Genomic DNA, 21,207 nt, shown 5'->3' on the forward strand with positions numbered 1-21,207 from the left:
TATCATAGACTTCCAAATCATACACCAGGTACAGAAACAGAACACAAAGTCTGCAGCCAGGGCAAATTATGTCACTGATGAGATGAAGTATCCACAGCCCCAAAGTTCTTCAAGACGTTCAGCCACGCCCACAGGGAACTCATGTGCCACACCCCACAGGATGGAGTTCTCGGACTTTGGGAAAGTCAACTTACCTCTTTGCAAACACTTCTATGTTTTCCAGGGAAAGGGGCTACACACTGCATTTCCACTTTGGGTAGATCCCACCCAGTGAGTCAGAAAAGGCATGCCTTTGGTCCTCTGGTGAAGTCTTCTAATTGGGTAGTTCACAAATTGCAGTATAAATAAGAACCCCACGGGGGGGGGGGGGGACACTTAGTTTAAGAAGCCTATTGCCAACCTAACCTGACCTGGAGTCTAGGTCATTGGTAGTCCAGGGGGCGGCCGTGGGGGTGAGGGTGGGGGTGGGATTGGGGGTTGGAGGAGGATCCCTGGACCTCCAGTTTGACAAAGCCCGAAGGGATACCATTTATCCCCAGATCCCACTGGATAGCAAATGCTGGATCCTTAACCCTCCACGGCTGGCAAGTAAGGAAAACACTTTGGGCCAGAAGAAATCATCCACAACAGAGCCGGCCGGGAGCGCTGCAGCGGGGGGCAAGAGGTAGGGCAGGGGGGGGGGGGGGGGGGGGGGGGGCAACCTGATTGCTCTTCCCGGGCTCACCAGCCCCATCGGGCCGAGGGCCCACCCACACTCCAACCAGGGGTTCTGAGCCTCAGCTCTGAAACATCCAGCCCAGACTCCCATTCAAGCAGACGTGCACCTACCCAGCCTCCGTTGTCCTGGATCCAGGTGTGCAGATGCCGGTTCAGGTACTCGGTCATCCACAGGGCGATGTTGTCCACCAGGGGCGACATCTCCCGGTTGACGCTCTCCACACACATGACCCCACCGAACTCAAAGAAGGCCACGATCCTCCCCCAGTTCACCCCATCCCTGAAGAGCTCCTCCACCACCGTGGCAAAGCGTCCCCTCGCGGTGAAGGGCGTCAGGTGCAGCTGGCTGGACATCTCGGCGAAGTCGCGGCGGTAGCGGCGGGAGAAGTCGTCGCCGGCCTGGCGCAGGGTCAGGTGGACCACAGGTGGCACCGGGCTGGGCGCGGGGCCCGCGGCGGCGGCGGCGGCGGCGGCGGCGGCGGCGGCGGGGGGCGGGGGCGGCGAGGTCCTGGCGGGCGCGGGGGCGCGGCCGGGCTGCGAGGCGGAGATGCCCGGCGCGGGGGCGGCCCCCGGGGGCGCGGCGCCCGCCTCTCCCGCGTCCCACTCGTAGCCCCTCTGCGACAGCTTGTAGTGGATGTACTTCATCACTATCTCCCGGTTATCGTACCCTGTTCGCCCAGCGTGCGCCATCCTTCCCCGGGGGCCGAGCAGCCGGGTACCAGCAGCACCTCTCGCCCCTGCTCCCGCCCGCGGCCCCGAAAGGAGGAACAGTTATAATCCAGCTATTTTACTGGATGTGCTTTGCATTCTTGGATGAGGGGGTGTCTTCAGTCACGCGGAACACTTGATTCTGGTGTTTCCCTCTTGGCATGAGATGCAGGAGATTTTTACTTAAACTCCTTTCGGATCTTTATTTCATGAGGCACGTGATTATTAATTATCGTTAGTATCAGTCTACTTCCTCTGCGATGCTGAAAGGTCAAAAAGAAAACTATGTCAGAATCAGGTGCATTTTCCTTCATACACCGGGTGAGGGACAAAAGCAGGGCGCAGACACACACTACGGGTCACACGGCTTAAGAGAAATGTATCAAACTGCCTGGAAATCAAACTTAACTCGAATGCACTCGAATGCATTGAAAAATCTCAAATGTTTCCACGGAAAGTTACACTAGACCGATTTCCTGTGCAGAGAACTTACTTGTATTTTTTAAGGACAGCATGATCCTCTCTGTCAAGTTTCCCTTTTTTGTGTGTGAAAACAAAACAAATGCATAAGGCAAAAGATTCCACCGATCTTCAGGACTCTCCGGTTGTGGCTGCTCTGAAACTTCCGAATGAAACCAGGAGTTGGGGGAGGGAAGGGGGAAGGGAAAAAAAAAAAAATCAGGAGAATTTCCAGTTTGACTCCCGGACTTCTGCTTCACAGAAATGTCAATCCGTAGGAATCCCAACCGGAGAGCTCAAGAGCACGAGGGGGAAAGGCGGCGGCGGCGGCGGCGGCGGCGGCGGCGGCGGATGAATTACAGTTTTCAGCCCGGTGTGTGCGCGAGTCCTGCGCTGTGCCCCCTCCCGGCCGTGCACACACGCACACGCGCGCGGGCCCCGACATGGGTCTGCGTCCGCGGCGGGCGGGCGGGCGGGCGGGCGCGGGGCGCAGTCCTCTTCCGATCTAACTCCGAGCGGCGACCGCCTCCTCCGAGACGAGGGCGGGACGCGCCCGGGCCGCCGGTGCCGAGCGCGAGCAGCCCGCGCCGTGTGTGGTGCGGCGAGGGGTGGGGAGGAGGCGCGGGCGGGGGAGGGCTTTATTTTTTCCCTCTTTTCCTAAAAAGGATGACTGCTACGAAGTTCTCCCCCTGGACCCCCTCTTCCGCTGCACCCCACCGGCGCACCCCGCCTCCGGGCTGCGCACCCTTTCTCCTCCTCCTGCTCCTGCGCGGCGGCGCCGGCGGCGGCCGCCCCCTCCGCGCTCCCGCCGCGCTCCCGCTCCGGGCGATGACGGCCGCGCCGGCGGGGAGGGCCCGGCGCCCGGCACCTTCGCTGGCGGCGGCGGCGGCGGCGGCGGCGGGCGGCTCGGCGGGGAAAGCGGGAGCGGCGGGCGGGAGCGCGGCGGGCGGCGGCGGGCGGGGGCGGGGGCGGGGGCGGGGAGGAAGGGGGCGGGCGCGGGGCGGGCGGGGGGGCCTGGCCTCTTACTTCATTCTCTCTAAGCGACTGGTTTCCTGTACGTACGTCACACGGTTCATTCAAAAAAAGAAGAAAGAAAGAGCCCTCCTCGGAGCCGCCCGCCGCCCCGCCGCCGCGCTCGCCTTCCCGGGTTAAAGGAGCCGCGGCCGGGCCGGGAGCGGCGCGCGCCCCGCCGAGGACACATGGCGCGCAGGCCCGCGGCCGGGGAGGGCGCGCCCGGGACGCCCCCGCCCGCCCGCCCGCCCGCCAGCTCCGCCCGCTCGCGGGGCCCGGCCGGTGGGTGGCGCGGGCGGCGCAGGCCTCCCGCGCGGCGGCGGCGGCGGCGGCGCGGTGGGTGTGCGAGGGGCCTCCTCGGGCCTGCGAGGGGCGGGCGCGCCCGGGCACTGCTGCGCGCGGGAGCCGCGCCGACCCCTCGGGCCGCGTGGGCGTGCGCGTGGGCGTGGGCGTGTGCACGGGTCGCGGTGCCGGCTCTCGGCGGCTGCGGGGCGGAGACCCAGGCCCACGCCGACCCCGAGCCGGGGCGCCCGGGCGATGCCCTCCGGCGGGGCGGGGACAGGCCAGGGAAGCCCCCGGCGAGCGCCGGGCTCACTCGCAAGTCGCGTCCCAGGTGGGCGTCCCGGAGACGCCACCCGTGCCCAGGGCCGGACACAGCCCTCCGCGGGCCAGGAGGGGCGAGTCGGGGATGTCAGGGGCTTGCAAATGGCTAAGCAAGTGTTTGTCCTCTGCCCCCGAGGGAACTGGCGCTAGGCTGCGGCTGGACGCTGCGGGGTCCGCACGGCGCCTTCAGGCCCACGGTCCTAACAGCGGCGTGGGTGGGCTTCCAAGGCCCGCGGGGTCCCCTAGCTGCCGGTGCTGGGGGCTGCACCTTCTCGTCTACACACACGCGCACACACACACACACACACAGGCCATACACACATCTATTGTACACACAAGCACACACATTCTTTAATTCATCAGCTCGAATAGCCCCTAGGAGAAGTGCACAAGAGGGCAAACAAGTTGTGCGTGTTTAACTATTTTTCACCTCAGAAACTCTTTGACAAACAGAGTGCCAAGAAAAAAAAATGTTTGCCAAAAGCACGACAGCTTACCTAATAGGGCTCAAATACAAATATATACGGATGCCGGATTATAGTGCTCATAGAGACGTGACAAATGAGCACTGCGATGTGTACAAACATGTTCTGACACCATCTTTATTTTGTCTCATTCCTAGTCTGAAATCAAAGCATGCATTCTTAAGCAAAATAAGCACAAATTATTTTCATTTCATTTATCATACCCAATCAACCAACGTGCCAACCTCTTGCATGTGGGAATGGGTGCCTCGTACATACAAACTTCTTAGCCCGGCAAGAAGGAATGAAGAAAGATGCTCCTTTATGCTTTCTAATGGCTGTGATGCGGCCCTAGGGGGGTGGGGTGGGGGATGGGGGGCCAGGTTCTGGCCTGGAGATGGACACTGGGCATCCCCTAATCTGGGAGGTACGTTCTCACAGAAAGAGTAGAATCCTGTACTAAAAAAAAAAAAAGAAAGAAAGAAAAGAAAGAAACCTGTACTAATGCCACAACATGATAGTTTAAGGATCTCAGAAGCTTGTCTTAAACCCCCCAAAATGACTTAAGAGGAATTGAAAGCCTTAGTGCTTCTGAGACCCAGCATGTGAGGAAATGAGAGGACAGAGCTGGAAAGAAATTGTACTTCTGCAAAGACGGCCCCTAGAAGGAAATGGATCCCCCCCATTCCCAGAGCAAGAAAAGCCTCCTGATTTTTGCCCCCTCCTTGGCTCCCAAAGAGGCTCACTTAACAGATTTTCTCACACTTACTCTTTCGGTGGCATCTTGGCCATCAGCAGCCATTCTCAGGACAGGTCTGCCTTACGGTCCTTGACTAAGGATATATTTCCCAGGAATGTTCTGAATTTTCTTATACCCTAAAGAGTGAAACCATTCCTCTGTTCAGACTTGGTTATTAGATTCCACCTTAAAGTATCAGGGGGGGTATTGTAGGCAGTGCGTGGATTAACTGTCCCTGGGTACTGGGGAGGGAGAGGAGGGAGCCCCGGCCAGAGTCAGGAGTCCTGGGTTTGAATCCTAGATCTGTGCCTCAGGCCTTCCAACAACCTTCCACCTGTATGCACCGTGGGCTTTTCAGAGCCAATGGACTACCCTTCTGCCAGCTTTGTCTGGCTGGATCCTAGGAGCAGGGTGGCACCAGGAAGAGAAAAGAATAAGATGCAGGGGAGGGAGGTCGCATCAAGTGCCTGAAAGGCCTGTGTTTTCCTTCTTTATTCTCCAGTCTGCCAAACAAAAAGCTTTTTATTGCCAGTTTTCGCCACCTACTGGTTGATGTTTAACAGTATCATTCAGAAAGTTCTCTTCATCCATCACCAGCATAAACACATCCAAAGTTCATGAAATTCAAAAAGGACATTATTCTAATCTGGACATATGGGCATGTAGTAAATCTTACTATTAAACTTTTTATCTAAAATGAGGATAGAGGGGCGCCTGCGTGGCTCAGTGGGTGGAGCGTCTGCCTCCAGCTCATACCTTGATCCCGGGATCCTGGGATGGCGCCCCACATCGGGGATTCCCTGCTTGGTGGGGAGTCTGCTTCTCCCTCTCTCTGTTTCCCCTGCTTGTGCTTGCTCTCTCCCCCTCTGTCAAATAAGTAAAATCTTTAAAAAAATAAAAATAAAACGAGGGTAGAAAAACACCATTCATTAATCGAGAGGGAATTGACAACTAACAGATAAGGTGAAAGAGTTAAAAATATAAAACACGTCGGAACCATTTAGGCAAACTAAAGTGGAAATAAATGAGGAAGAACAAATAGAGGTCACTTAACCTGCAAAAGAAAAAGAAAAAGAAAAAGAAAAAATTGCTTAAAAAAATATCCCCCCAGGCCTGCCCAAGCAATCCAAAACACTGACTTCCAATTTCAAGCATCTTCTATGTTATCATTTCCAGCTTTACTGAGATATAATTGACATAGCTTATAGATTATGAACTCTTGGGATGCCTGGGTGGCTCAGTGGTTGGGTGCGTGCCTTCGGCTCAGATCATGATCCCAGAATCTGGGATCGAGTCCCACATTGGGCTCCCCTATGAGGAGCCTGCTTCTCCCTCTGCCTGGGTCTCTGTCCCCCTTTCTCTGTCTCTCATGAAAAAATAAATAAATCTTTAAAGAAAAAAAAAAAGATTATGAACTCTTATGCAATAGCGTCACCTGCTTTCCCATGGTTTGCCTCTGTTGTTGGTAATTATCAGAATATTATAATACTAATTGCCAATTAGCATTAGTTACTAACAGTAATACTGTTCCCAGTTCATTAATGCTCTAGCGCCTGTCTTCTGCTACAGAAGTGACTGCAACCAATTTGTCCACTATGTGCTCTCAAACCATCCTTGTCATCACAAGGAAGCACTTTTGCCAAATCTAGAGCAATAGGCCTTGGTTTAAACAGAAACCTACTTGACTAATTTATGGTAAATCCTAAACCTCAAAAAGTGTTTAGAATAATTAAGCAACAACCTTTGAAGCTAGGTAATGAACTGCAGCTGAATCATTCTGTTGTGTGAGTTTAAGAGCGGGCAAATCATGTTTGCTTCTGGTTCACAAAGACGAGTGCAGGAAATTTCCTTGTGGCAATTTTTCCTTTCAAATTCACGACCTGGCATCTAAAGTGAAATAAAACACGAGCAGGGAATTAAATGTTTCAAATGGTTACTGCTGCAGTTGGATTAAAACTACAGTAATAGACCCAGACAATGTAAAACCCCATAGTATGGTGGGGAAAAAGGGAAAGAATTTACATTCTTCTGTGCAATGACCTTTATTCTCTTACGTGATTTAGCACAGAGCACAGGGTCTCCCGGATATTACTTCCTGATGAACATGTTTAGAAAAATAAGGTTAATGTTTTTGTTTCCTAGGGCTGCCACAAGAAAGTACCACAAACTAGGCAGATTGAAACAGAAATTTATTCTCCTACAGTTTCAGGAGACATGAAGTCCAAAACCACGGTCTCGAGGATCCTTGGGTGGCTCAGTGGTTTGGTGCCTGCTTTCGGCTCAGGGCATGATCCTGGAGTCCTAGGATCAAGTCCCGCATCGGGCTTCCTGCATGGAGCCTGCTTCTCCCTCTCTCTCTGCCTGTGTCTCTGCCCCTCTCTGTGCTTCTCATGAATAAATAAATAAAATCTTTAAAACAAAACAAAACAAAACCATGGTCTCAAATGGGCCATGCTCCCTCTGAAGGCTCCAGGGAAAAATCTCTCCTCACCTCTTCCTAGCTTCTGGAGGTGGTTGGCAGTCCTTGGTGTTCCTGGGCATGCACCCGCATCACTCTGATCTGCCTCTGTTGTCACATGGCTTTCTCCATGTCTCTCTGTTCTATTCTTGTAAGGTCACTGCCATATTGGATTAGAAGCCAAATAACCTCATCATAACTCAGTTATATCTATAAAGGCCCTATTTCCAAGTAAGGTCACATTCACGGGTATTGAGGGTTAAGAGGGCAACATCTTTTGAGGGCACACAACTCAACCCAAACAGTATGTATCTAAAGTTGGGATCTTTCCAACTAATGAGAATGGTTTACTCCAAGGCTCAAGGGCTCAGCAAACCCTGAGTTTCAAGGGGAAGCATGATCTTTTTACAGCTCAAATCTGGCCATTTTATATTTCTGCTCAAAGTTCTTCAGAGGCTAAAATCTCAACTCCTCTGCATGACATGATCAGGTGCAAGTCTAATCACCTGGGCACCACCTTTTCCTTATACATTCTCTTCTTGACGCCCTGTTAACTCTGTGCGCTTTCTGGAATATACCAAGATCTCTCATGGTTTTTGCCTTAGCACATCTGCTCATCTCCCTGAAATGCACCCAACCTTCTTGCAGCAAATTCACACTCATTCTTTGAGTTCCATTTCCAGGACTTCTTCCCCTGTGACACCACAACTGACTTCCCTGGGCAGTCCTAGGAGTCCACCTGTGTCCCCCTGTTAATACAGAAGATAAGAGTTTAAAGTCAGAATACAGGGGTTTGAATCTGGGCTCCATTGCATCATAGCTGTGACCTTGGGCTAGTGACTCAACCTCTCTATGCCTATGCCCCTCTGTGTCAGGGGGATATAAACAGTACCACTTGAGGTTTAGTGTATGATTGAGATGAATTCAATGTGATGCGCTCACAACAGTGACCGGCACGGGTTAGGTTTTCAGTGTTAATTATGATATCTTAATCATAGCTATTGTCAGATTCACAGTGTAATTTCTGGCATATGTTTTTCTCTGTAGATAATAAACTATTTGAGGATAGGGACTATATTTTTCCTTTGTGCATTCCCAGCCTAGAATAGCATCTGACATTCAAACATTTGCGGCATAAAATTTAGAGGCCCCAAGCTGAAGAAAGGAATGGGGCGCGGTTCCTCTTTCTCCGGGAAGACTTGTAAGAGACTTCAGAGAGATGGAGTGGGGAGGGAAGAAAACAAGAAATGTAATCACCACCAGGGAGAGACAAACTGTTTATGCAGAGTAGTAATCCTGGGGGCCTGGATGCCGAGCTCATCATAGGTGCTCAATAAATATAAGTTGTGAGGGGAAATTGAGGGTATAAAATCAGAACACAAGAATTTTTTTCTTTTTAAATATCCAAATATAAAAATTATAGAAAAGGTATCATATGCCAATAATGCTATATACAGTGCTCGAATTTAGAGAAGGCTTAAGTTTGCAAACCAAGATATCCAAAGAATCTCTTCACAATGTAAACCAAATTTTCCCATTTAAAGATTAAGGAATGTTAAGATTATGATATGTTATTTTATATACTGTTCTTCGGTATCCTTCAGAATCTAAGAGATATTTCATTGTTAGTATATGCAGGTTTAAAGTAGGAGAAATCTGGGATCCCTGGGTGGCGCAGCGGTTTGGCGCCTGTCTTTGGCCCAGGGCGCGATCCTGGAGACCCGGGATCGAATCCCACATCGGGCTCCCGGTGCATGGAGCCTGCTTCTCCCTCTGCCTGTGTCTCTGCCTCTCTCTCTCTCTCTGTGACTATCATAAATTAAAAAAAAAAATTAAAAAAAAAAAATAAAGTAGGAGAAATCTACTTGTTTTTATATGAAGTGTAATTTTACATTAAGAAATTTTACTAAATTCTGCTTTTCTTACCCTTTTACTCATGTATCCCATATCTGAGTCACACAAAAATACAGAACATATTTGAAACTGAGGCTCAGAATACCAAGTACTTACTCTGAAAACATTAGTTCCAAAAAAAATGACCACAATCAAGCTTTCTCAATGTCTAGGATGCCAGGTTAGGATAACATTAGGAAGGAAATCTGTGTTTTGCTTAAGTGACTCTTAAGAAATGCAAATTTCTAAAAAAAAAAATACATTTTCAAATCTGTAAAGCTTGTTCCCCATTTATTTTTTGTTGTGATTCAGAAATACAAGATAAGAAAATTAGGTTACAATTCTGCCACAAAAGCTCCTAAAGTAGCAAACACAAGTTCTAATATATATCAAAATAGCCATGTGCATTCTTACAGTTTAAAAATGTCTTTAGAGTTGTCCCATCAAGCAAGTGTAAAATATAATAGCTATTATCTCCTCTTCAAAATATCAAATCTGCTGTCACTGTAGTGCACTACACAAGATTTAGTCCAGAATATGGAAGGTTATGGTTAGGACATACTTCTTAAAGCTGAGTTACTAAGAATTAAGGACATGAGAAAGATACAAAGCATCGTATGTCAAAAACTATGAATATTTAAAAGTGTCCTCATGTGAGTAAGACATGTTTAAATTAGAACATGAGGTAATAAAATTAAATCTGTTGATGATATAACTCAGTAAAAAAAAAAAAAACTTTTCTTTTCTTCTAAAAAGACAAAGACATACAATTCTTTGAATTGAAGCGACTATTTCCAAAAACGCTTTATCATTTAAATATTAGAAATGCTCTCCCAATGTTTCGGGTCCAAGGACCAACAATATATGGCTTAACCAACAGATTTGTAACTGGACATATCTAAGTATCAATGCAAAGAGGGCATGATTAATACCATTTTTCATTTCTTTTCAGCTGTGAAAATTACATTTCAAAAAATACAGAAAACAATTCCCTTGACTTGGTTTTGTAAAAAGAAATGAAGATTGTTTCTTGTTCCTTTTTCAACGATGAAGGGTCCTTGAATATATTTTGGAATTTCTATGGATGAATGATGTTTGGCATTTTAAAATAAATACAGTCACAAATATGCTACAATAAAACAGTAAAACCAAATTCAGCAGAGGCAAGCACTTCGGAACCAACACTCACATAATAAACCGTTGTTGGTCACAAACAGAAAGCCAACATTTCAACAGAATTGTAATTAAACTCCTTCTTCCACAGGTAAGATATATCCACTTCTGGGTACAGTACAAAGTGTTGAATCAATGACCCCTTAAGAAAAAAAAAAAAGCCAAGAGGTTCCTGAACAATCTGACTCAGAGATTTTTTGTGTTTTTTTTTCTCTCCCCTGAGCAAACAAAACAAAAACAAGTCAGTGTAAAAAATGTACAAAAACTGAACCAAAAAAGATAAAAAATATAGTTTGCCTTTGTAATATTTTCATGTTTTGGATGAAGTCAGATCTTTGTGTGATGCTGCTAAATGTCTATAATCCTTTATTCAAACCATTCTGGCCAGGTGCGCTTCAGAATTCCTAATTTTTTAGATTTGGAGAAAGGTGTGATATGGGGCATATACTGAATATTATAAAACACCTCCATAGAATTGGGGGCAATACCTATAATCAAACCTACTGGTGTTTCTTTGAGAAATATTAATGAATAGTTGATGAAATGGGCAAATTAAAACTATAATACATCAGTTCCAGTCAGGTTTTGTTACCAAGTGAATAATGGCACCAAATTGAGGAAGAAAGGGGAAAAAACCCTTAGTTTCAAAACTTTTTGGTCATGGAACTTTGGCCCTTTAACAGCTTTGACAAAGAAGACCGATTCCCTGATATTATGATCCACACAAAATCTGCTCTCATGCCAGAGCTTCAACTGGGTTGGGATACTACTTCCCACACAGGACAGGGGCTCTAGAATTTGTTCAGGTAGCAGATTATCTAGAGGTGACAGTACAGTCTATGAGGATACCTTGAGAACTGTATATTGAAATTACCATGGTTAAAATAGTTAATTGCATTAAAGTGAGACACCACCTTAGACTAGATTTTTATCTATTAGTTCAGCAGTAGAAGGTGCCAACATTCAAGGAACATTCATGAGAAAAAAATAAAAGTGAGAAACATCCAGGTAGTAATGTGTTTTCTGTGAATTAGGGAAATACAGCCATTACTCTATCTTAAGAGGCTGCGAAATATGACCTAATGTAGCTTGCAAACGATGGCTATTTAAGACGGAAAGACTCATGAAACTACTATGGCATCAACCCACCCCTATAAACTGCAATGAAGTCATTCCAAGCAACTTATATATTAAATAATCTCTCCTGTCTTTGTCAGTGTTAAGATATATCATTCTCAGGCCATCATTAAAAGGATGTCATGGATTAAAGCCATTATAATATCTTACTTTTAAAAAATTAAGTGATTTCAAAGTCAAGAGGTTCAAAAACTCAAGAGCAAAAAAAATGGTTTGCTATAATTTTTAGGTCTTTTATCTTTTGTATGCATAGTATATGCATACTGTGTATGCAAGAAGGAGGGGGTATAGCATTATGATGAAGAGGACTGTCCCTAAGTAGAAGAACACATACAGTGACAGGATGAAGCAGGAAACATTGGCCAAAACTCATCAGAGGCACTTATTGTGGAAATCCACTAACTGAGCAACAGAGCCTGTGATCTGAACACAGCATTCACGGGGCCAAGAGGATTCCAGGGCTTATGTTTGGGTGTGATGACTGGGCTTTCTTAACATGTGGCACGAAGAGAAGGCTCTCGGGTTAAGTGGGAATCACAGAAAGAATGGGTGATCATTTTCTTTCAAAAATGAGTATCTTCAAAATCGGCCTTGTCCTATCTTTCTCTTAATGAAGAATGTAAATATACAATCCACAGCCTTTCTTAAAAGCTACATATATGCTAGGAGAAGAATGTCACACTTTTTCATTTTTTCACCTGTCTTAATTCATGAATTAATTTAAAAAGTCAAGTCAAAATATTTTAACTGGTCTTTTTATATATATATAAAAATATTATAGCAGTATCAGCAAAATAGGAGGGAGAGATGGAAAGAATGACAAGACACTCTAATGGAATGGGTGAGCTCCGCGTCATCATGGCTGTTGAAGAAATTGTAAACTTTTAAGCTTCTAAGGTTTTATTTCTCTTCAGAAAACATTTTAGGAGGCTGCCTTTCCTCACGAATGAAAAAAAAAAAGTGCTCTACGCATTCAAGTCTAAAGAAGACAAGAAAGCATTATTTTTCCTACGGGAAAATCTTTCTTTCCTTCCCTTCCAGTGCATTGCCCTCTCTCATCCCCCTGCATTCTTATGGGATCAAAGAGAAAGAGAAGCCACAAGTTGCCACCAGAAGCACAGTGAGTCAGGGACATTATCATGCATTCAGACCCTCCAGCAATATATAAGACTCATCTTAAATAAAATATACCATGTTTAAAAAAAAAAAAAAAGGCCCCAGTAACCCATAAACTGCCTTTCGTGGAAGGTTAAAAAGGCCCCAAGGCTTCGTCTTATATGTATCATAAGGTACATTTCTGGAATTAATCTCAATAGAGGAAAAAAAAAAAGAATAAATAGAAAAATGTAAAGGATCATTCTGGAATGATGTTCTTTACCCTGCTCACCATGCTATTTGTTCCCATAGGGTCATCACCTCTCCGTCTCAGAGAATCAATGTTCTCCTGTTCCATATTTGCATAGTATTAATAAGATCGCCTGGAGCTGAACGTCTATCCCCTCACCTGCAGCCAGGTTTCTGAAGAGCACTGGTCCAATCTCACATATTCAAAAGCAATACATACGTGTCTGTAGGCCAAAAACTGGGTCCCTTTTAGCAGCAAGCTGTTCAGATTATTTAGAAACAGTCTTTTCCCAAGGGGTAAGGATTAGGCAGTTTTGTCTGCAATTTCCGATTTTGCTCTCTGCATCATGCAGCGACGCACTATGCTGTCGAAACTTCCGAGGTAAAACAGTGCGATGGTGCGGAAGAGGCCCATGGTGACCACCTGCGAGAGACAGAGAGACCCCTGAGCTCATTCCACGGCACAACACCACAGCTCACTTCAAGGGGTTTTAAGATATTCTCTAATCAAGAGTTTCTAAGACACATCTTCTAATCTGCTTCCAGGATAAGCATGATGGAAACTCCCAAATTGGGGTAAGCCTGGATGGTGGCTCAGTGGGTTAAGCGTCTGCCTTGGGCTCATGGCATGATCTCATCTCAAGGTCCTGGAAATAAGTCCCAAGTCAGGCTCCCTGCTCAGCAGGGAGTCTGCTTCTCCCTCTGCCCCTCCTCGTGCTCTCTCTCTCTCGCCCTCTCAAATAAATAGAATCTTTGAAATAAAATAAGAAAACAAAACTCCATAAGCATCAGCAAAACACTGAGGAGAGAAGCTTTCCGCTCTGGACCCCTGTACATGTGCCTGTTAGAGCAGTAACAGCAGAATTAGGTGCCCAATGAATAAATTCAAATTATACAGAGAACAAAATAGTTATTCTTGGTAGTCCTCAGGTTCTAATAGCTAAGGAAGATCCACTCCAGCACCCCAAATATCCCAACTCCATCAAGGCTTTCTGGTTTAAGACACATGTTCTAATCACAAGAGTCAGACCCTATGCTAGGTGCCACCACTGTGAGAAAGACACAGCCTGCCCTCCGTGAGCATCTTCTATAACTGGAAAGACACCCAACTAGAGGCAGGTCATTACTGTGTTGGGTTGGGACAGTGGGTATCTACTAATCGCCAAGCTTTCTGCCAACTCACTCTCCCTGCAACACCTCGGACTGGAATGTTTTAAAGGCACAGAACAACAAAGAGAAGCATTTTCAAATACGCTAGTTCTCAGACAATCTGCCTCCCACGGGTGCCTTTTCAGAAAAGTAGAAGACTAGAAAAGCCACATTACGGGGCCCACAAAGAAAGATGACATCATGTGACCCAGAACAGATGAGAGGCAGAGGAGACTCCAGACACAAGGCAGGCAGGCCTGACAGGTAGCTCAGAAGGCTCCAGGAAGGATTTCTTCCAGAAGGGAAACTGAGAGACAGTCTGATATTTCTGAGAGGAAAGGAAGACAGTCATTATTAAGAACACAGAAAAAGGCCAGTAATGGTTCTAGGGAAAAGAAAAGGTAAAGGAAAATTAATTATGTATACTAGAGTTCAGCTGTAAAGAGCATTCACGTAGCCATAACAATGATTGTCTCAAACACAGATGCACCCAAAATCACATTAGAAGTTAAAAGGGAGGGTGGGAATGGAGAGGAGGCTGCAAGTGAAAGGAGGAGACTGTGAGGACCTAAATCTTCCTCCTCCTTGGAAGATGCCCGTGCTGGACCCCAACCTGAGAAATCCACGGAGTTGGCTGTATAAGTCTATACTCTAGATACACTCTAGATAGAGCCTGGAGGTAGCTGTGTAAGTCTACACTCAGATATACTCTAGATGGAGACTAGAGGCAGCCGTGTAAGTCTACACTCTAAGATACACTCTAGATGGAGCCTGGAGGCTGCCATCTAAGTCTATACTCCGGATACACTCTATATAGAGACAGGAGGCTGCCATCTAAGTCTACACTCTAGATAGAGTCTGTAGGCAGCCGTGTAGGTCTGCACTCCAGATGCATTCTAGATGGAGACTAGAGGCTGTCATCTAAGTCTACACTCCGGATACACTCTAGATGGAGCCAGGAGGCTGCCTTCTAAGTCTATACTCCAGATACACTCTAGATGGAGACTAGAGGCAGCCATGTAAGTCTATACTCCGGATACACTCTAGATGGAGACTGGAGGTGGCCGTGTAAGTCTACACTCAGATACACTCTAGATGGATCCTGGAGGTGGCCGTGTAAGTCTACACTCAGATACACTCTAGATGGAGCCTGGAGGCAGCCATCTAAGTCTACACTCTGGATACACTCTAGATGGAGACTGGATGTGGTCGTGTAAGTCTACACTCCGGATACACTCTAGATGGAGCCTGGAGGCACCTGTGTAAGTCTTCACTCCAGGAACACTCTCAATAGAGATGTGGAGGCCCAGCCTACAGAACATTGCGGCTGCGTCTGAGAAGGGTGAGGGGGGCATGCAGCATTAGGGTGGTGGTTGTTCCCACAGAGCTTTGAAAACACTGGTTCTCTGAAGGGTGTGCTCAGATAACTTTGAAAAGCTCCAGAACCAAAGGAAAGCAGAAAAAGGCAAAACAATGGGGACAGGGGGAAGAGAGGAGCAGGACGGGCATGGGTAAATGTTGGGGTGGGGAACTACTCCATGTGACAGCCTAATCGCGGACACGTGGTCACATACATACATGTCAGCAGACATACATGTCAGTACACACTTGTCGAAACCCTGAGGAAGGGTGTGGGACACCAAGAGTAAACCCTAATGTAAACCATGGACTTCAGTTAACACTGGTGGCTGGATATGGCTCATCAACCGTGCCGACGTCCCATGGAGATAGGAAGACAGGGTGTATGGGAACTCCATAATTTCAACTCAAATTTTCTATGAACATAAAACTACCCTAAAAAGAGTATATTATTTAAAAAATATATAAAAATAAAAATAAGGGAAAGAAAAAAATCAAGAAAAAGTGACCAGAACACAGCATGCCAAAATTCTAATAGTTAAGAAATTGGAATTTTCTAGAAAAAGCATCACCTAAAGTGAGACCTGAAGGAAGGCTGGAAGTTGGAGGCTGGAGGGTCAGAGACAAAATCATGGAAAGAGAAGGAGGGGCAGGAAGGTGAGCAAGGCCAAAGGTCAGAGGGTTATGCCACAAGCTAAAGTAGAACCTTTACCTCAGTGGTACTGGGGAGCCAGTGAGGGTTGCCATGCAAGGTGGATTTGCAGTTCAGAAAATCCTACATGGAAATGTGATGGCACATTCTGATGCACCCAGGCCTGGGGCAGGGTGCTGTGAGGTCAAGGGGATAGGGGGCCGCGTCCTGTGTAACAGCAGCAGCAGCCACCTGCCCCAGCCGATTACTGCCAGGTGAGAATGCAGACCCTGTGCTGTTAGGCCTTCTGATTTTCCACGAAAAGTCTGAAATCTGGACGATTTACAGAAAATCTAACTTTAAAACCATTTTATTTCAACATGTACACTCATACCAGATGAACCGAACAAAACATTCTGTAGGTCCATGGGTCCCAGCTGACAACCTCTGGTTCAGAGAGCCTGAGACCCAGGACTGGAGGGAGGGGAGACCCCTCACGTGCAGGGCAGGAGGGGGTCCAGGCGGACACCCGCTTCCTCACTGGGCTCTTGAGTGAACAGAAACACTGACCCCAATCACGGAGACAATACAGAATCGGTGATGGGGCGGTGGGGACGGAATGCTGGGAAATGCAGCTTTACTGCAGACATGCTGAACTGGAGATGTGAGGTCACAGCCCAGGGAAAACACCTGAAAGAAACTGATACAGAACTGGAGTCACGGGCTGAAGTTTCAGGTCTGGCATCACTCGTATACAAGTGGGAGAAGGGAGAAGATGGCCACAGGACGTGTGGAATTAATGCATTTGCTCTCCCCAGGCAGCCTGCGGCTCCTACTATATGCCAGGCACCGGCTGCGAGGGGCCGTCCTCACAGAGCTCATGTGTAATATGGCATCTACCTCTATGAGACAGTCAACAAAGTCACGGAAGAGAAGAGTGAGAAAAAGCCCACACCCAAGTCATTCGGGTTTTTAGTCTGGACACGGTCTACCACACACAGCTTGGTACTTGGTTCTAAACCACCCATGAACACAGACAGCCCCTTCTCAGGCAGCCTTCCACCCTCCAGCTACATTCCACCATCCATCATCCGGTCTGTGCAGAGCCAGCCCTCTGTTTGACTCTTGTTTTATTACATTGCCTTGTATCACCTTTTTGTCCATCTCCCCCCCTAGACCGTGAGCCCCTGAGGTTGGAGAGGTTATTTCCCTTCTGGTTCTCCAGCAGCAAACACGGCCCCCCAGCACATCAACGAGCACTTCACTTTTGTGTGGCCTGGATGAAACACAGCTTTCGTAAGAGGAGGGCTGTGTTGAATCCTTGACTTGCACCTCCCTAAGCTGGGCTGCCTGTGACCGGACTCACCTAGAAGAGGCGTCTGGCCTGCCATCTGGTACCCTCCATCACTCTACCGCAGACACTAGGGCCAGTGGTTCTCAGATGACAACCCGAGTGAACACCCTGAGAGCAGAGATGGAGATCCCTTCTCTATCCACAGTGCCGGGAGCACAGAGGACCTCGCCCCTGTCTGAACCCCTCACGTGGTATCTTTAACCTGCGTCCCAGTTTCTTATCTCTGCCACAGCAAAAGAAAGCATGGATACTGCAGTAAAAATTCTTCACTTCCTCAGATAAAGTTACCGAGTCTTCTGTTAACCTTTTCTCATTGGGCTTTAGTGAGAGGCACGATCTGTCCTTCCATCTGTCCATCTGGAGGTGTAAGCATAGCTCACCTGCTGGAGCCCTTCAGTAATGGAAGTTACAGGAGCCATTCCACAGGTCAGGGATGACAGCATGTACCCGTCTGAGCCAATGGAACTGTTAAAATTTCCTTGCTAAAATGGAAGGACAAGAAAAGAGGCAGCAGTAGTGACCAGGAAAGGAATCAACACATCAGAAGTGACGAAGTTGTGTGGGGCACCTGGGAGGCTCAGTTGGGCAAGTGTCCAACTTATGATATGGACTCCGGTCATGATCTCAGGCTCATGAGTTCAAGCCCTACATGGGGCTACATACTGGGCACAGAGTTCTGCTTAAGATTCTCTCTCTCCCACTCCCTTTGCCCCTCCTGCTCTCTCTCTTGTACTCTCTCTAAAAAAAAAAAACTTATTAAAAATTAAAAAAAAAAATAGAAACAATGAAGGGTGTCCACATTAGGTGGCATAAGAGAGTAACAGAGCATACATCGGAGCTCATAGACAAATGGGGCCTTGGCAGGTGGGATGGAATGGCTACACTCGTGGTCCTCAGAATGTGGGTCCATGAACACGGGGGGTCCTGAGACCTTTTCAGAGGATCCAGGAAGATCCTAATGGTACTGATACTAATGATACTAATTACTATTAGTATCATAATAATACTAAGACCTTACCTGCTTTTTCACTGACATTTGCATTGATGGGCAAAACTGATGAATCAGCACAAAACACAGTGGCGGTGCCTCTCCACTGCCATGTATACTTGCAGCAATAAGTAGACAGGAATTTTTAAAATCTTCCAAAGATTTTTAAAGGTCATTTTTGCTTTACAATGCCCTTGATAGTGGTGCCTGGGTGGCTCAGTGGTTGAGTGTCTGCCTTTGGCTCAGGTCGTGATCCCGGGGTCCTGGGATCAAGTCCTGCATCCAGCTCCCCCACACGGAGCCTGCTTCTCCCTCTGCCTGTGTCTCTGCCTCTTTCTCTGAGTAAATAAATAAAATCTTTAAGATACATTAATTAATTAATTAATTAATTAACAAAATGCCCTTGATAAAGCAGCACACCTGGGTGGCTCAGTTGGTTAAGCATCTGACTCTTGGCTTCAGCTCATGTTGTGAACTCAGGTTCGTGGGCTTGAGCCCTGAGCCCCATGCGTCAGGGTCCCTGCTCAGCGGGGAGTCTGCTTCTCTCCCTCTCCCTCTGCCCCTCCCTCTGCTCACATGCTCTCTCTCTCCTACCCTTTCTCTAATAAATAAATCTTCAAAAAAATAAATAAAATAAAACACTCTTGAAAAAGCAGTAAAATTAATCATTTTATTAAGTCTCAACCCTTAAGAGCAAACCTTCTTACTATTCTGTGTGACAAAAAGAGAATATATACCCAGTGCCTTCTGCTGTGTTCTGTACCCAAGGGGTATAGCTGCCCTGCAGAAAGGCACTCCTCTAACTGTTTAAGTCATGAAACAATCTACAGTTATTTAGACTGGGGTATTTGGGAGGCATTTGGTGGAAAATGAATAAAATGAGCCTGTCACTTCAAGGAACAGTGGCAGCTTTTATGGTCAATGTTAAAATATGAGCTTTCAAGGAAAAATTAAGATTTGTGAAAACCTACCTGCCATTGGGAGATTGTCAGCTTCCCAATATGTAAAGATTTTTGTGGTAAGACCAGCAGTGATGTGAGTGGATGTAAATTTTTTTGATAATTCAGTGAACTCATATTTTCCAGATGACTAATGCATAATGCTACAAAATCATGAATGCACACAAAACATGCAAAATACAAGGACCAATGGAATTTAACGTAAGAGAACAAGAAGTTCATTAATGTAGTTTCCACTTCCACACTGTAATTAACCTTTAAGAAACTACTATTCATCCAGTTTGGGTTTAGTATCAAAGAATGTCCACAATTATCCGAAAAGCCCATTAAATATTCCACCCTTTCCTAACTACGTATCTGTCTAAGGGCACATTTTTTAATATTCTTCACACCAAACAACATATTACAGCAAGCTGAATGTGGAAGCAGCAATGAGGGTCCATCTGTCTCTATTAACATAAACATTAAAGAGATGGGTGAAATGTAAAACAATGCACCCTTCTCCCTAAAGTTTTGTTTTAGAAAATTATTATCGTGGAAAAAAAACGTAATGGGTTTACTGTAGCCCTTTTACATGGATTAATAAATAAATATCTTTTGGGTTATGCAGTTTCAATTTCTAATATGGCAAATATGGATAAATATAAACATGTAAAGAAGTCTCTGGGACTACCAACAGTTTCGTGTGTAAAGTGGTCAAAAAATGAAATCTGAAAACCACCAGACTAAATGAATCCTACCAAAATACAAAGAGCTATTTCGGATCATCAAAAGCACTGAGTGTGTTTGCTTTGATCTGAGGTAGGCAGGAGAAACAAAGCCCGCCTAATCCACTCAGAGGGGCCGTCTTTCCCTGCCTCTGAATACAATCAGGGCACAGTTCTTCCAATGTCTGTATGTATCTTAACAGATTTTGATGTTTCTTATATTCTGCTCAGTCCAGGCTCGTGCCATAGAGCATACGGCCCTCAGGGCAGCTGCCCAGCTCGCTGACACCTCATTCCAAGGGTCCCCAAACTTCCTACATGTGGTACAGGCCTAAAGCTTACAGACAGCCCTGCTTACTGTATGTTGTTCTGCATGTGGGTTAATAGGATGGGGTCATAAGTTTATGGCACGTAGGCTATTCTACAAAATGGCAGGTACGTGGTTTCCAAAGATACCATTTTTTATTCCAAATAAACTGAGTAGCCTGGAAGCACATCAGCTGGGTGGACAGGATGGTGACCCAGTGGGCTTGGAGGCACTTCTTTATTAGTGAACATCTGGGAAAATGATACCGGGAAGCAGGAAAATAAAAGAAAAAAAAAATCCCTAATCGAAGAGTCCAGCATTTAATAAAGCTGCCTAAATTCTCTACAAATGCAAGCACTGTGGGGAAGCAGCAAGAAGGCAGCAGGCTGTAGACAGAAATCTAGTGTGTACCATTTACACATCACAGGGAAGTCTCATGTTCTTTTGAAAGAACCAAAGTTCCCAGGCATCCTTAACATCAATCTGTTCCTAAGGTTAAGGTACATAATGAGTTTCCAGGAACCTACTAATTAACATGGAATCAATAAAGTGTCTAAAGGAAGAGGAACAGGATCCAATATTACATATGAATCTGACCAAAAAGACACAGTAATTTATATTTTCAGATAAGCCCTGGGGCAAATATAGTATTTCTTTGCAGAAATACAGCAGTATGACTATTAACAAAGAAAACAAGGTTGTGGGGATCCCTGGGTGGCGCAGCAGTTTGGCGCCTGCCTTTGGCCCAGGGCGCGATCCTGAAGACCCGGGATCGAATCCCACTTCGGGCTCCCGGTGCATGGAGCCTGCTTCTCCCTCTGCCTATGTCTCTGCCTCTCTCTCTCTCTCTCTCTTTCTGTGTGACTATCATAAATAAATAAAAATTAAAAAAAAAAAAAGAAAAAGAAAACAAGGTTGTACTTACGATGGCGTCTTTGACAATTTGTTTGGCCACTTGCTCTGGTTTGCAAACAGATACGGTCTCTGAAATCAGCCGAGTCTCCAAAGGCTAAAGGTGGGGAAAAAACAGACATATCCACACCATTA

At 46.4% G+C, this 21,207-nt stretch overlaps 2 protein-coding genes across 5 annotated transcripts in view; both read right to left on the reverse strand.

Moving 5' to 3' along the window:
- BCL2 (BCL2 apoptosis regulator) overlaps window positions 1-2,721 on the reverse strand; it is a 171,269-nt gene extending 168,548 nt beyond the window's left edge. Inside the window, exons 1-2 of one of the 4 annotated variants that reach the window (XM_041739332.1) lie at window positions 1,919-2,692; window positions 829-1,688 (exon numbers count right to left, since the gene is read on the reverse strand). In XM_041739332.1, the coding sequence (XP_041595266.1) occupies window positions 829-1,407 (579 nt within the window). In that variant the 5' untranslated portion in view covers window positions 1,408-1,688; window positions 1,919-2,692. Of the gene's footprint in view, window positions 1-828; window positions 1,689-1,918 lie in introns of all 4 variants that reach the window. The other 3 variants (XM_041739334.1, XM_041739335.1, XM_041739333.1) reach the window with 3 other exon arrangements.
- Window positions 2,722-9,326: 6,605 nt separating this feature from the next.
- Window positions 9,327-21,207, reverse strand: part of KDSR (3-ketodihydrosphingosine reductase) — a 39,051-nt gene continuing 27,170 nt past the window's right edge. The window contains exons 8-10 of the mRNA XM_041739374.1: window positions 21,086-21,169; window positions 17,580-17,681; window positions 9,327-13,130 (exon numbers count right to left, since the gene is read on the reverse strand). Of these exons, the coding sequence (XP_041595308.1) occupies window positions 13,011-13,130; window positions 17,580-17,681; window positions 21,086-21,169 (306 nt within the window). The 3' untranslated portion in view covers window positions 9,327-13,010. The remainder of the gene's footprint in view (window positions 13,131-17,579; window positions 17,682-21,085; window positions 21,170-21,207) is intronic.

This window comes from Vulpes lagopus, chromosome 24, assembly GCF_018345385.1.
Source record: "Vulpes lagopus strain Blue_001 chromosome 24, ASM1834538v1, whole genome shotgun sequence".
Taxonomy (NCBI): Eukaryota; Metazoa; Chordata; class Mammalia; order Carnivora; family Canidae; genus Vulpes; species Vulpes lagopus.